The sequence below is a fragment of the Equus przewalskii genome, chromosome 19 (assembly GCF_037783145.1).
Source record: "Equus przewalskii isolate Varuska chromosome 19, EquPr2, whole genome shotgun sequence".
Classification (NCBI taxonomy): Eukaryota; Metazoa; Chordata; class Mammalia; order Perissodactyla; family Equidae; genus Equus; species Equus przewalskii.
This window is the reverse complement of record NC_091849.1, coordinates 23,323,449-23,339,364: the sequence shown is the minus strand read 5'-3', so window position 1 is coordinate 23,339,364 and position 15,916 is coordinate 23,323,449. Positions and strand designations below refer to the sequence as shown.

Here is a 15,916-nt window from a genome sequence, read left to right as displayed (position 1 = left end):
CAGGATTTTTTGGGTCAATTCTCAGATTTTCTCCATAGACAATCATGTCATCTGTGAACAAAGATAGTTTTATTTCTTCTTTTCTAATCAGCATATCTTTATTGTCTTTTCTTGTCTTATTGTATTAGCTTGAATTTCTAATATGATGTTGAAAAGAAGCAGTGAGAAGGAGCATCATTGCTTTGTTCCTGATCTTAGCAGGAAGGCTTCTAGTTTCTTGCCATTAAGTCTGATGTTAGTGTTAAGTTTTTCGTAGATGTTCTTTATCAAGTTGAGGAAGTTCCTCTCTATTCCTAGTTTGCTGACAGTTTTTATCATGAATAGGTGTTAGATTTTGTCAAATGCTTTTTCTTCATCTACTGATATGATCATGTGATTTTTCTTCTTTAGATTGTTGATATAATGGATTATATTAATTGATTTTTGAACGTTGAATCAGCCTTGCATACCTAGAAGAAGTCCTATTTCCTTGTGGTATATAACTCTTTTTTCATATTGTTGGATTCAATTTGCTAATATTTGACTGAGGATATTTGCATCTATGTTCATGGGAGATACTGTCCTGTAGTTTTCTTGTAATATCTTTGTCTGGTTTTGGTATTAGGCCTACAGAATGAGTTAGGAAGTATTCCCTTTGCTTTTAGATTGTAGAGAATTGGTATAATTCCATCCTTAAATATTTGGTAGAAGTCACCAGTAAACTCATCTGGGCCTGATGCTTTCTGTTTGGAAGGTTATTTTTTCTTGATTCAATCTATTTAATAGACATAGGCCTATTTAGGCTGTTTCTTCTTGTATGAGTCTTAGCAGATTGTCTTTCAAAGAATTGGTCTTTTCATCTAGGTTATCAGATTTGTGATCATAGAGTTGTTCATAGCATTCCTTTATTTTCCTTTTAATGTCCACAGGTTCTGTAGTATTGTCCCCTCTTTCATTTCTAAGTAATTTGTGTCTTCTCTCTTTTGTTAGTTAACCTGGCTAGAAGCTTATCAATTTTATTGATCTTTTCAGAGAACCAGCTTTTGGTCTTCTTGATTTTTCTCTGATTTCCTTCTTTCAGGAAGGAAGATTTCTGCTCTAATTTTTATTATTTCTTTTCTCCTACTTTGTGTTTGCTCTTCTTTTTCTCGTTTCCTAAGGTGGAAGCTTACATTGCTAATTTTAGATCTTCTTTTTTAGTATATACATTCAATGCTATAAATTTCCCTATAAACACTACTTTCATTGCACCCCACAAACTTCGGTAAGTTTTATTTTCACTTTCACATAATTCAAAATATTTAAAAATTTCTCTTGAGATTTCTTCTCTGACCCATGTGTTGTTTAGAAGCATATTGTTTAATCGTCAAGTATTTTGAGATTTTCTAGCTATCTTTCTGTTATTGATTTCTAGCTTAATGCTATCGTGCTCTTAGAGAATATGTAGTGTGATTTCTATTCTTTTAAATTTGTTAAAATTTCTTGAAGTCTGCTTTATTGCACAAACTGTGGTCTATATCAGTGAATACTCCATGTGAGCTTCAAGACAATGTGTATCCTGCTGTTGTTGGAGGAAGTAGTGTATAGGTGTCAGTTATATACAGTTGATTGACAGTGTTGTTGAGTTCAACCATTTACTTAGCACCTACCATGTGACAGACATTGTCTGTCTCGGCCTTCATTGAGTTACATTTCCTTCTCACCAGCATTAAATTAGAGTCCCTGTTGTAACACATCCTCATCATCATTTGGTATTGTCAGATTTTTGGTGTTTAGCCGTTCTAATAGGTGTGTAGTGGTATCTCATCTTTGTTTTAATTTTCAATTTCCTAATAACAAATGATGTTGAGTGTCATTTTATATGATTGTGTGCCTCTTTATATCTTTGGTTAGTACTCACTTTAAATTTTTATTTAGTAAAAAAAACTATCCAAAGGGTATGAGACTTCAGTTATAATAACTTCTGGGGATCTAATGTAAAGCATGGTGACTATAGATAATAATGCTGTATTTTATACTTGAAATTTGAGATTAATCTTAAGTGTTCTCACCACACATACATAAAAAGAAGAAAAGTAACTACGTGAGATGATGGGTATGTTACTCAACCTGTAGTAATCATTTTACAGTGTATACATATATCAAATCATTATGTTGTACACTTTAAATATATACAATTTTATTTCTCAATTGTACCTCAATAAAGTTGGGGAAGAGCATTTAAAATAAATAAATAAAAAGAATTACCATATGATCCAGCGATCCCATATAAACCCAAAGAATTGAAAGCAAGGGTTGAACAGATTTGCAAACCCATGTTCATAGCAGCATTATTCACAATAGCCAAAAGGTAGAAGCAACACAAATATCCATTGACAGATGAATGGATAAACAAAATGTGATATATACACGCACACACATGTGCATACACACAAAAACACACACACACACACACACAGAGGAATATTATTCAGCCTTAAAAAGGAAGGAAATCCTGTCACATGTTAGTTACAATATAAATGAATCTTGAGGACATTATGCTAAGTGAAATAAGCCAATCACAAGAGGACAAATGCTGTATGATTATGCTTATATGAAGTGTCTAAAGTAGTCAAATTCATAAAAACAGAAAGTAGAATGGCTGTTACCAGGGACTGGGGAAAAGGGAAAAAGGGAGTTGTTGTTTAATGGATGTATAGAGTTTTGTTTCTACGAATTAAAAAATTTTGGAGATTTGTTGCACAACAGTGCGAATATACTTAATGCTATGGAAATGTACACTTAAAAGTGTTCAAGATGGTAAGTTTTATCTTATGTGTTTTTTACTACAATTTTTAAAAAATTGGTTACGTTTCTCTATACTGGAGATAACTAATCCGAAAATAAAATTACAAGACACCAATCACAACTGTGGCAACAGCTATAAAATGTCTAAAACTAACTGAGCATACATAGGACCACTATGAAAAATGGAATTTTCCAAACCGTAATAAAGAGCATACAGGATAATTTGAATAAATGGGGAAATACCCTTTGCTTCTACATGGGATAAAAAAAAAAACTCTCCTAATTTGCTTTGTAAAACTTAGATGTGCCATTAATTTGATTTTTCCCGTCATGGATCTGTGACCTTTGGAAGCACTTTCACATCAGTTATCTACATGGTAATTCTCAAACTCAGCTTTGGGTATCACGAGGAACAGAAGTAGATTTTCCCTCTCCGAAATATGCATTACATGTTTCTTGTGAGGGTATTCCTTCATTTACCAGATATTTACTTAGCACCTACCATGTGACAGACATTGTCTGTCTCGGCCTTCATTGAGTTTACATTCCTGTGAACAGAATATTGAACATCTTCCCATTTAAAATAGAACTAATGAGGCCGGCTCCGTGGCTGAGTGGTTAAAATTCCGCTCACTCTGCTTTGGCAGCCCCGGGTCGTGGGTCCACTCGTCAGCCATGCTGTGGAGGCATCCCACATACAAAGTAGAGGAAGATTGGCATGGATGTTAGCTCACAGCAAATCGTCCTCACCAAACAGAAAAGAGAAATAAATAAAACAATACTAAAGTAAACTAAGAAATCTGGGGTAACAAAATGCACTTACAGACTGACAATTCTGAATTGTTGCCTATTCTTCCTCTAGTCCTTTTTCTCAGAGCCTAACCCTCTGGAGGATTCCTGGCTTTGAAACGTATGTAATCAAAATGAATATCATTTTAACATAATATTTTTAAAAATCAAAATTAAGGCCAAAACTCAATGACCAATTAAATTTCAAAATTTTAAAGACAGGATGGTACACTGTCATGCCAAGCCACCAGGTCTGAGGCAAAAGGAAAAATGTGTGCCCCTATGTTTATATTTTCGTGTATTTTTTCATGGTTGTTTTTTCAAAAACAATAGAGTATTTGAAAAAGTATTGAAACATTGAAACGTAGGTATATTAAAACACATCATTTTAAATATTTTATATATACCAAAACCAGACTTTACTCTAATTTTATTCTCTTGATTTTAGTCGATTCAAATTCATCAATAACATCTTTAAAATCTACTTTTGGGAGAAACTAACCATTGAAAAAATACATAAAAGCCTGTATAGAGGAGTGCACTTTTTCTTTTGCTTTACGTTTCAATATGACTTCTCACGGAACTGGTAAAGATGAACATGGTTGGTTCAACTTGCTTTACACGGTGCTTGGAAAACCTTAGACTCTAACACAGAAGTTGGACTAAGTGGTTTATTAATCAAATAAAATATTTAGGGAGGTTTTCGTTTTATACTTTTAATCTTTCCAGGAATTGCCTCAGTGCTTACTTTGGCTTGGTGTCAGATATTTGTACTCGTAAGAACAAAGTTAAAAGAAATTCATGAGGCTTAGAATGGATTCCTTTCTATCAAATACACTTAAAAAAAGTTTTTGGAAACATTTCAAGTCTGTTGTGAAGAGAATTACCAGAATTTGGGACAAAGCGATAAAGAGAATCTGCTTTCAAGTGTATCATACTCCATTATAGAGCTATATCTCTTCAGTTTAAACTTGGAAGTAGTTTCCCTGTTAGTTCCTATCCTGGTGTGTTTTTAAAATTATTATTAATTAATTAATTAATTTCTGTGAGGAAAATTGGCCCTGAGCTAACATCTGTAGCCACTGTTCCTCATTTTGCTTGAGGAAGATTGTCGCTGAGCTAACATCTGTGCCAGTCTTCCTCTATTTTATGTGGGCTGCTGCACAGCACGGCTTGACGAGCAGTGCTATGTCTGTGCCCGGGGTTCAAACCTGCGAGCCCTGGGCCACCAAAGCAGAGCACATGAACCCAACCACTACGCCACCAGGCCAGCCCCTCCTGATGTGTTTTTAAAATTATTTTTATTCCCTGTTTGAGAAATTTTCAGTACTACAAATGAAAGCAAAAAGCCACAAATGTACTTGAGCCCCAAATCAATTCTAAATTAACACAGGAAGAGAATTTTGACGACTTTTGGTTTAGAGTAGAATGTAAAATTAAACAACACGCACCCAGATTTCATGCCACAGAAATGCAAAAAGACATTTCGAAATCCCTCTTGGTAAAAATTATATTGCATCATAAAGAGAGTTTGTTTAGAGCTTGGAGTTTGAGAAATGTAATGTGTGTGGTTTCCTTAAAAAAAAAAACATGAAAGATCAAATGCTTCATTTGCTGCTGGAGCTATTTATAAACTGTTCAAATTGAGTGCAGTGGGAGGGTTAAGTAGCTAGCTAGTAAAGACGTATCACGGTCTGCTAACTGGTGAGGAGAGAAAAGGAGAGAAGATACAGAATGTTTTGAAAAGCATCTACACGTAAGTCAACAGGACAGTGTGCCAGGTACTGCTTATAACGTTCTGCAGAATAGTCCATAGTGCACATTAAGAAGTACTAGACTTGACCTGAGGGGTAGCTTCGAAGGCTTAACCAAGGAAGGGATGATTGAGTTATACTTGAACCTACAGGGTGACCCTGAGTGCTGCAAAGAGAAGGAAGTCCAGATGCAAAAGCATGAGGGTGGGACAGAGAGAGTGGGTTGTTGGAACATAACACAGAGGCTCTAAAAGGAGCGTGGTGAGGAAGGAAGCTCATATCAGTAAAAATGATAGTAAAGCGGATTCACAGCCTTTTGCCTTGTGGGGGTGAATTAACAACGGAAGCTTTAAAGAGTAACAGCATTTCTTTTGAAATATTCAGGCAGAGGCAGCGGCAGACAATGGGCAGGCAAGTGAGAAGGGCATTAGTTCTTGGGGGGAAAGCTGAGATGGACGTTCAACCAGTAGAATGTATGTTTAAGAGAAGAGATAAGGTGCACCATAAGGTAGCCACCAAGCCTAGGTATTTGGAGGGAGGGGCTTTGAAAGTATTTCCATAAAAAGAGGTTTTTGAACTGTCAGTTCCAAATGAATATCTCTTAAAGCCTTAACATGATTTTCTTTCCTCTCCAAATGTTTGCCTTGTCATAGCATCGAACAAACAACTGAGATCCTGTTGCATCTGTCACCTGATGAAGCTGCCAATCTGAAGGAAGGGATCAATTTTCTTCGAAATAAGAAGACGGGCAAAGATTACATCTTATATAAGAACAAGAGCCGCCTGCGAGCGTGCAAGAATATGTGCAAGCATCAAGGAGGCCTGTTCATAAAAGATATTGAGGATTTCGACGGAAGGTACCAAGAGTCCTTTGCTTTCTCACCAGCGACACTTCTTAAGGGGATTTGGCAGAAAATGTGCTCATTTAAAAATTTCAAAGGGACCAATCAACAGATTATTTCCCCTAGTCAATCCATCACTTTCACTTGTGCTCGCTGAGGGTATCTCTCTGATCTCAAAATGTTATGACCTCTACTTAATTTTCCTCTCTCTCATAAGAACGATTAAAATTTATTCCTAGCTTGAAAAACAGTAAAACTCCTAGGGTAGGTGTGTCTGTGTGTGTGAGCATTTGGGTGTGCATTTACCTGCTTTTGTGTTCAAAGATTCAAGCCTCCTTTAGGTTTCCTTTCCCTCTCCTGGAGAAGTGTGTGTGCTTGTTTGCCAGGGTGGGGAAGGGTAGCTTTCCAAACTCTGCTGGGGAGCGGGTGGAATTTCTCTGGCAGCCTAGTTGTAGTTAAAAAATAAATATGGCAGATCCCCAACCGTGCCTGCTCTGAACAGTGGCTCTTCTGGCCATTTCTCGGAAGAACTAGTGCTGGCACCTGCCTCTCCTCACCCCTTGATTAAACCTGTGCATACATCTCCCCCCCAGTGCAGGAGTCAGACCAGGACAGGATTGTTTAGTTTTGTCTGCAATGACTGCCGAAGAGATAACAGGCCTGCCTGGCACAGCCAGGGAGAGGTCTGGGTGGGGAGGTGCTCTGTCAGCCTCAGTCTCAGCATCAGCAATGCATGAGCAGTTTTCTTTTCTTTTTGAGGAAGATTAGTCATGAGCTAATGTCTGCCAATCCTCCTCTTTCTGCTGAGGAAGACTGGCCCTGAGCTAACATCCATGCCCGTCTTCCTCCACTTTATATGTGGGATGCCTACCACAGCATGGCTTGCCAAGCAGTGCCATGTCCGCTCCTGGGATCCGAACTGGCAACCCGGGGGCCGCTGAAGCAGAACGTGCGAACTTAACCCCTGTGCCACCAGGCCGGCCCCTGACCCCATCTTTTAAGCTTTGCTTCAATCTAACTTGATCTGTGTGATTTTGGTTATTTCCTGCTGGGCTTTTTTCTTCCACTGTGTTGTCAGTCTAATTTCTTAGGTGATTTGTGGGCAGTTTAGTGCTAGTGTACTCAGATGGAGCTGGGTAGTTGTCCAAGAGCTCCTTGCTGTAATTGTTTAGAAGTCACCCAACTCCAGAATGTTCTCACACCTGTGTACAGGTTTGCATCACTGCATACTTAGTTTCGGGACCCAATCCATGTATTATTAGATTTTTAAATGTTAACCACTGTGGTGTCTGTAGCTTTCTTGGCTCCTCAGATCAGGTTGCTAAATTTGGCAACTAACAATACAGGATGCCCAGTTAAATTAGCATTTCAGGTAAACAACAAATGTATCTTTAGTATAAATATGTCCCAGAATTGCATGGGACATACTTTTAGCTCACAACTGTACTCTGGGGGGGGGGGGGGGGCCTCTTGGTAGTTTGCTAACAGTCCTATTTTGATTCTCTTCCATCTTCTCAGTGGATTCAAGTTAGAGAAAGCTCAGACATTGGTGTTCTGTCACTAGTAAACTTCTGCAAGTACTCAGAATGTTGAGGTTTTCTAACTATTGCGGAGTTTTTTTGTTTTGGGAAAAAAATCAGTAAACGTTTATTTGATCCAGTCATTTTTAATACATACCGTTGATGGCCCGCCCCCACGCCACTCGGGTCTGGGGGGCGGGGTAACTGTTACTGTTCTGAGACTGTTTTTCTCTCCTTGAAGGGCCTTTCGACACCGTGCCCGCTCAGCCAGCCGTTTAAAGGAAGCGTTACAGTTTAGCAATTAGGAGCATGATGTTTCTGCATTGACGGTCTACTTTAGAAGCCTGGCCCACGGTTTCCCAGCTCAGTGACCCCCGCACGAGGCCTTTCCGGGCTTTAATCGCCTCCTCTCTAAAATAAGGATCAAATGTTACCTTCATTGTCGGGTTGCTGAGAAGACTGAGTGATTTCAAACATAAAGCACTTACAAGAACGTCTGGCATAAGATGACCACTCAGTATATGTTAATTACGTTGACTGTTATTATTACTCTGACATAAATTTCTTGTATAGTTTAGGAACAGAGCTTATTTACGGGAACTCAGATGGTTCTTAGTTCTTAACATTGTGCCTCTTAACATAGTGATTGCTTTACTGCAGACTGGCCTTTCTCTCCTTCATCCGAAGCCTTGGGGGCCATTGATCCTGGTTTCGCCCTATTCTGTTGACGGGCCAACCTGGAGACAGCACTCTTTTGACTCTGCTGCACTTAAGGAACCAGATTCCCCCAGGCTTATTCCCAGTTGAAGCTTGCCACGCATTTAGATCTTGAAACTTAGCATCGCCAGAGGAACCCACACACTGTACTCCCCTGTCCACCTCTCCAAATTCAATTGCTTCTAGGTGGGTTCTCTGTGTAGCACTTCACCTGAAGAATCTCTTTTCCAGGATTCAGTCAAGAACAATGACCTACCTGTTCCACCCCCGCTGTGTCAGTTGGTTGTTTTCTTCACATGTGAAAAAAAATCAGCAGCTCTTAAAAGCTGTGGTTCTCGTTTTTTGTCACAGCCTTTCTTGCATAGGAAGCTGTTGCCTCCCTCCTGTCTACCTGCCAATCATGAACGTTTATGGGCCTGTGATAGTTTCGCCCTTAATGGCCCAGCATACTGAAAAGCTGCGTTTCTAATGTTCTGTTAGTTTTTGAAAGGTTGTTGGCTACTCATTGATGAGAAAGGAGATGCCACAAAATAATCCTCCATAAATTGAAATGTGGAATATGCTTTTTGCCTCATTACTAAAAAATAACATAAAAAATTCTGGATATAATGAAGCTTGAAAAAATCAGTATAGTTCCCTTATATGTTAAAATAGACATTTTTAGTTGAAAAAAATCTGATCTTCCTGGTTTGAGACATCCTTGTTTGTTTGCAAAATAAAATTATTTAACTGTTGAAAAAAAAACTTCAATGGGAACACTACCAACATAAAGAGAAGACATAATCTGTTCATGCCCCATCTCCAACCACCACTTGCCTCTGCTAAGAAATAGAAAGGAGAAAAATTCCTGAGCATCTTGTTTTGTTACAGTCTGATTCTTGTTCTGAAATAGGGTTGCCAGAGTTACTAAATAAAAATGCAGAACACTCAAATTTGAATTTCAGATAACAAATTTTTAACACATCTCAAATATTGTGTGAGATAATAAATTAGTCATTATTTATCTGAAATTCATATTTAACTGGGCATCCTGTATTGCTGGCAACCATGTTTTGAAATATTAAACTATAGGGAAATCTTGTCTCTTGGATAAATGAAAACTTTAGTTGAGCTTAGGTTTAGTACATTGTACTAAGGGTCAAAGGTTGTGGAGTAATTGTAAATCACAGACCTGTATTTGCTACTACTACATTCTTTCCTTGTGTTGGCCCCAACGGCATCTTACCTAGCTTAGTCTTTATAAGAGAACCAACCCTGAAGCCTGCTTTATTCTGGTGGCTCCGTTGATCTCTCACTTGTCATTTCATGACGTGAAGTTTATCTTCATTTTTTAAATCACCTACTGATAATTAGTCTATATCTCCTTGGGTATTTGAATGTTAGCTATTAATAGTTTTCTTCTCATGTATTTTGTGTTCAATCAACTAGTGTAATTTTGTCACAAAAATAATACGTTTTAGCACGATAAGATTAATTTTTATTTTCGCCGTCATAAACCTAAGCACAATTTTTCATCCAGGTCTGTTAGGTGCACAAAACACAACTGGAAGTTAGACGTGAGCTCCATGAAGTATATCAACCCTCCGGGCAGCTTCTGTCAAGATGAACTGGGTAAATACCATCAAGTTGATAAATGTATTTTGCTATTATCGTTATTGGGGTTCTTCTTGTCAACTTGTTTCCAGTCTCACTTGAAGCTTTGGATACATTATGATTTTAAGCTGTGGACATTAGGGTTGGTTGGGTTTTTTTTTTTTAATAATTAGTGCTGAAAATTCTAAACAGAGGATTTCTCCAAGAGATCCCTTCATTCATTCATTTGTTGAGCAAATATTTGTTGAGACCTTACCATGTGTAAACATTGGACTGGTATTAAGAGATACAATGATGGATGAGATAGTCAGTGTGAGTGAGAGGACATTTACGTGAAGTGGTAGCTCAGGCAAACCTGAGATCAAGGATGCTCTAATAGGTTTCTTAGATAAAGTGTATTATAAAATAGTGGCTCTGAATATTTTATCAATGAAGACACACAGGTGGATGTTCATGTGCACGATCCTCTCAATAATTATGATGAAACTTCACAGTTTTGATTAAGAGATAAAGTGCTTCAAATTCCATAGCTCTTTCTGGTATAGGTAAGTGGCCACAGTTTACAGATTCTCAGTATGCTGGCTCTACTTGTACTTTTTGCTTCCTCCTACTCAAGCTAGCCTGTGAAATATGAGTAAGAAGGGCTTAGTCATAGGAATAAATTTGTCTGTCTCTGTTTTGATTAAAATTGTGTTTTATCAGTAGAAAAATTACTTATGAGAAGTTTACAACTGTTCAGTTAGAAACACTGTTTCAGAATGACTGCTACAGGAATAAGAAACCAGATTTGATCTAACCGGGGGAAATCGCAGAAAGCATCATCCCGGAGATGGCACTAATGTTGGGTTTTGAAAGATGGGCAGAATTTCATCAGGCAGAGAAGAGAAAGAAGGACATTCCTGGGGAAGGGAACAGCTGGGCCAGCTTTAGCACCTTTAGGGCCAAATGTGTAGTTCAGTTGGCTGGAGTATAGGGTATGTTCATTCAAGTAGTACAATATAAGCCCGCAAAGGTATATTGCAAGGAGGGCTTTGAAATCTGTTCTAAGAATTAAGACCTAATCCAGAATGGTATTGTGTGTCAGGTGTAGTATTAGGCACTTTGTGTGAATTATTACCCTCATATCGACCCTACGAGGCAGTAATGGGGAGTCAGTACCGGAGAGTCATTTTCTTACCACCAAATGTATCAACCCGCCTGGCCCTGTGCCTACACATTCTTCCTTGCCTCCGGTTACAGGTTAAAGTGGATGTACTGACCTGTTCCTATGGCTAGACCCTCCCCTCACACACTGGATCCCATCTCCTCACACTTACTTAAGAACTTCATTCCTGCAATTCTCTCTCTCCAATATCATCAATTTTGTCCTTGCCTATTTTTTTTTTTAAGATTTTATTTTTCCTTTTTCTCCCAAAGCCCCCTGGTACATAGTTGTATATTTTTAGTTGTGGGTCCTTCTAGTTGTGGCATGTAGGATGCCACCACAGCATGGCTTGATGAGCGGTGCCATGTCTACGCCCACGATCCGAATGGGTGCATCCCTGGGCCGCCAAAGTGGAGCACATGAACTTAACCACTCGCCCATGGGGCTGGCCCCCTGTCCTTGCCTATTAACCTGCATGCATGCACACGTGCACACACACAGACACACACACATGCTCTAGTTTTCATGTAAGTCCTTACTAGACCTTGCATCCCCCTTAAGTTGTGTTCTCATTTCTCAAAACCTTTAAACAGCTAACCCCCTGGAAACAGGTGTCCACACTCAGTGCCTCTGTTCCTTCACCTCCCATTCTCTCGTAGTTGAGCTTCTGACCCTACCACTCCACTAACACTGCTCCGTCAAGGTCCCCAGTGTTCTCCATCATTCTAAATTCAGTGGTTGCTTTTCTATTGTCATCATGCTCAAACTCTCAGCAGTATACAGCACAGTGGCCCCATCTCTCCTCAACATATGCTGTTTTCTTGTTGTCTGGGAAGCAGTTCTCTCTGTATTAGTTTTCTATTTGCTGCTGTAACAAAGTACCACAAACTTAGTAGCTGTTTTAAGATTTAATGTAAGATTTATTAAGATTTAATTAAGACTTGAGATTTATTATTTATTTAATATAAGATTTATTAAGATTTAATATAAATCGATTATCTCACAGTTTTGTAGGACAAGAAGTCCAACACAGGTCTCATAGCTAAAACTATGGTGTCAGCAGGGCTGTGTTTCTTTCCGGAAGCTCTAGAGGAGAATCTGTTTCCTTGCTTTTTCCAGCATTTAGAAGGCCCTCTTTGTCCATTTTCAAAGCCTGGCATCTCTGGACATTTTTCTGTAGTCATATCTCCCTCTTCTTTTAAGGACCCTTATGATATGTTGGGCCCATGCAGATAACCCAGGATAATCTCCCTATTTTAAAATCAGCTGGGGGCTGGCCTGATGGCATAGTGGTTAAGTTTGCCTGCTCCACTTTAGTGGCCCAGGATTCACAGGTCCGGATGCCGGGTGCAGACCTAGCACTGCTCGTCAAGCCACGTTGTGGCAGCATCCTACATAAAATAGAGGAAGATTGGCACAGATGTTAGCTCAGTGATAATCTTCCTCAAGCAAAAACAAGAGGAAGATTGGTAACAGACGTTAGCTCAGGGCCAATCTTCCTCACACACACAAATAAAGTCAGCTGATTAGCGACCTTAATTTCATTTGCAACTTGAACTCCCCTTTCTCATATAGCCTAACTTATTCATAGATCCTGGACATTAGGATGTGGGCATCTTTGGGAGCCATTATTCTGTCTACCACACTCTCCTGATTTTTATTCTGATCACACTGAGTACTTCTCAGTCTCCTCTACTGACTCATCCTCTGCTAGACTTCTGAATGTTGATATGATCTTGGACTTAATCCTAAGCTGTCTTTATCTACATGCTTTTCCTAAATGATCACTTCTAAACCCGCAGCTCTAAATGCCGTTTTAACTCAGATGACTCCAAAAAAGACACCTCCAGCTTTGACCTCATCCCTGAGCTCCAACTCTGATATCCAACTGCCTACTGAGTATTTCAACATGGACTGCTAGTAGGCATTACAAGCATGCAGCCTAAACAGAACTCTTAATGCCCAGCCCCAATTCATCCTCAGACCTGTTCCTCCTCCAGCCTTCCCCACCTCTGTAAGAGGCACCACATCCACTCAATTGAACAAAACCTGGTAGTCACTCTGAGTCTTCTCTTTCCTTAAATACCCATATCTAAACCATTAATCCTGTTGCCTCTATGCCAAAACACCTTCAGAATCCATCCACACTGGCTCCACCTGAGTGCAAGTCACAGTCACCTTCTGCCTGAATGACTGGCCTCCCTGTTTCCGCCCTTGCCTTCTACAGTCCATACTGCTTACAGCACCCAGTGTAATCTTCTAAAAATCCAAATCAATTCACATTATTCCCCTGCTTGAAACTTTCCAGCAAGCTTCCTATCACACTTAAGAATGTGCATACCTTTGATCCAGCAATTCTGCATCCAAGACTGTATGCTAAGATCTTATTGACGTGTCAAAAGATATAGTTATAAGAATGTTCACTCACAGCAATTTACAAGAAAAACTGGAAACAATTTAAACATTAGAAATAATTTTGATATCTTAAAACTGCTACTATTGAAGAAACTAAAATAATAAGAGAATATTTCGGATATAAAGCAAAAAGATAGGTTAAACACATTACATCTAGTATGACCAATTATGAAAAAATATATCTGCATAAATTACTATTTGTTACCTGTGAAGGGAGCTGAGCTGGGGGCTTCCTGGGCTGTAACTCCATCTAGGGACTTAGATGATGCTACCTTTACATTTTTTCAGGCTCAAATTATTGTGACCATAGGATATGGTATAGAATATCAGGGCCACTCTTGCCCATGTGTCTTGGTAAGACCAACTCCTAGTGATTTTTTGAAGAAGATCCTGCCCTGCACAGGCATTCTCCCAGTTCCCCTATGAGCAGAAGCGTCACTTGTTGAGATGCAAGTCATTTTCCATTCTTCCCCCAAGAAGATAGAATGCTATTCTGGGAAGAGTTGGAACCCTGCAGGCTCTCTTGTTATCAGAAACTGAATACATGTGCAATACAAATACTGTTAAAAATTTATTTGGGCAAAACCAATAAGAACTGATAAGCATAGGTTTGAACATAATAAACTGTTAGTTTATGTAAGTGAAAGGACAACGGACTATAAATCTTGTGACTATGTAACCCAGAAATCTATAGATGCTTTGGGCCTTTTACGAAAACTTCTAAGTCTTTTGGACAAGACCTGTAGAGACAATATAGCAAAATTGTTAAGAGAGAAGGCAATGGGGTTCAGGTCCGGGGCTTGAACACACAATTAAGTGACTTTGGGTGAGTTATGGAACCTCTTTATGCTTTAGTTTCCTCAAATGGAGATAATATTGGTAGTAGCTATATTCTTATTGCCTTTTCTTGCCCAATTTCCTTGGCTTGAACCTCCAGGTAGAAGTGGCAAGAGCAGACATACTTGTCCTTTTCCTGTTCTTGGGGGGAAGGCATCCAATCTTTCACTATAAAGTATGATGTTAACTGTGGGGTTTTCTTAGATTCCCTTTTGCAGGTTGGGAGCATTCCCTTGTAAGTTCTCTGAGTGTTTTTATCATGAAAGGGCGTTGGACTTTGTTAAATGCCTTTTTTGCATTAATTGAGAAGATCATGCATTTTTTCCCCCTTTGTTCTATTAATGTGATGTATTTCGTTAATGGCTTTTCAAATATTGAAACAGCCTTACATGAACCCCACTTGATCGTGGTGTATAATTCTTTTTTATATTGCTAAATCGTGTTTTCTAATATTTTGTTAAAGATTTTTATATCTATATTCATAAGGCATATTAGTCTCTAGTTTTCCTTTTCTTGTGATGTCTTTGTCTGGTATTTGCATCAGGGTAATACTGGCCTCATAGAATGAGTTGGGAAGTGTTCCCTCTTCTTCTGTTTGTTGGAAGAATTTGTGAGGTATTGGTGTTGATGCTTCTTTAAACATTTGGTCAAATTCACCAGTGAAGCCGTCTGGGCCTGAACTAATCTTTGTGGGAAACATTTTGATTACTAATTTAATATCGTTATTTGTTTTGGGTCTGCTCAGATATTCTGTTTCTTCTTGAGTCAGTTTTGTTAATTTGTGTCTTTGTACAAATTTCTGCGTTTCACCTGGGTTATCTAATTTGTTGATGTACAATCGTTTATAGTATTTCCTTATGTCCTCATTATTTTTGTAAGATCAGTAGTAATGTCCCCTTTTCATTCCTGATTTTAGTAAGTTCAGTCTCTCTTTTTTTCTTGGTCCATCTAGCTGAAAGTTTGTAAATTTTGTTCATCGTTTCAAAGAGCCAACTTTTATTTTCATTGATTTTTCTCTCATTTTTCTATTCTCAATTTCATTTATTTCTGCTCTAATTTTTAAATTATGTCCTTCCTTCTGCTTACTTTGGGTTTAGTTTGCTCTTCTGTTTCTAGTTTCTTAAGGTGGAAGGTTAGGTTTTTTATTTGAGATCTTTTTTAATATAGGCAAGTACAGGTATAAATTTCCTTTTACCACTTTTAGCTGTATTCCATAAGTTTCAACATGTTATGTTTTTGTTGGTTTCAAAGTATTTTCTCATTTCTCTTGTGATTTCTGTCTTAAACCATTTGTATTTAGAATGATGTTGTTTAATTTCTATGTATTTGTGAATTTCCCAGCTTTCTTCTCATATTGATATCTAATTTCATTTCATTGTGGTCAGAGAATGTACTTTGTCTGACTACGATCCTTTTAAATTTATTGCAACTTGTTTTATGGCCTAACATATGGTCTATACTGGAGAATATTCCACATATACTTAAAAGAATGTGTATTCTGTTATTGGGTGGAGTGTTCTGTATATGTCTGTTAGGTCT

General features: G+C 38.4%; 1 protein-coding gene across 18 annotated transcripts in view; it reads left to right on the top strand.

Moving 5' to 3' along the window:
* The window catches only part of LOC103541420 (cytidine monophosphate-N-acetylneuraminic acid hydroxylase), a 348,688-nt gene that overhangs the window by 266,532 nt on the left and 66,240 nt on the right, over positions 1-15,916 (top strand). For 13 of the 18 annotated variants that reach the window (XM_070584227.1, XM_070584218.1, XM_070584220.1 and 10 more), the window contains 2 exons: positions 5,963-6,166; positions 9,908-9,999. In XM_070584227.1, coding sequence (XP_070440328.1) covers positions 6,111-6,166; positions 9,908-9,999 — 148 coding nt within the window. In that variant the 5' untranslated portion in view covers positions 5,963-6,110. Of the gene's footprint in view, positions 1-5,159; positions 5,337-5,372; positions 5,835-5,962; positions 6,167-9,907; positions 10,000-15,916 lie in introns of those variants that run through there. The other 5 variants (XM_070584225.1, XM_070584226.1, XM_070584224.1 and 2 more) reach the window with 5 other exon arrangements.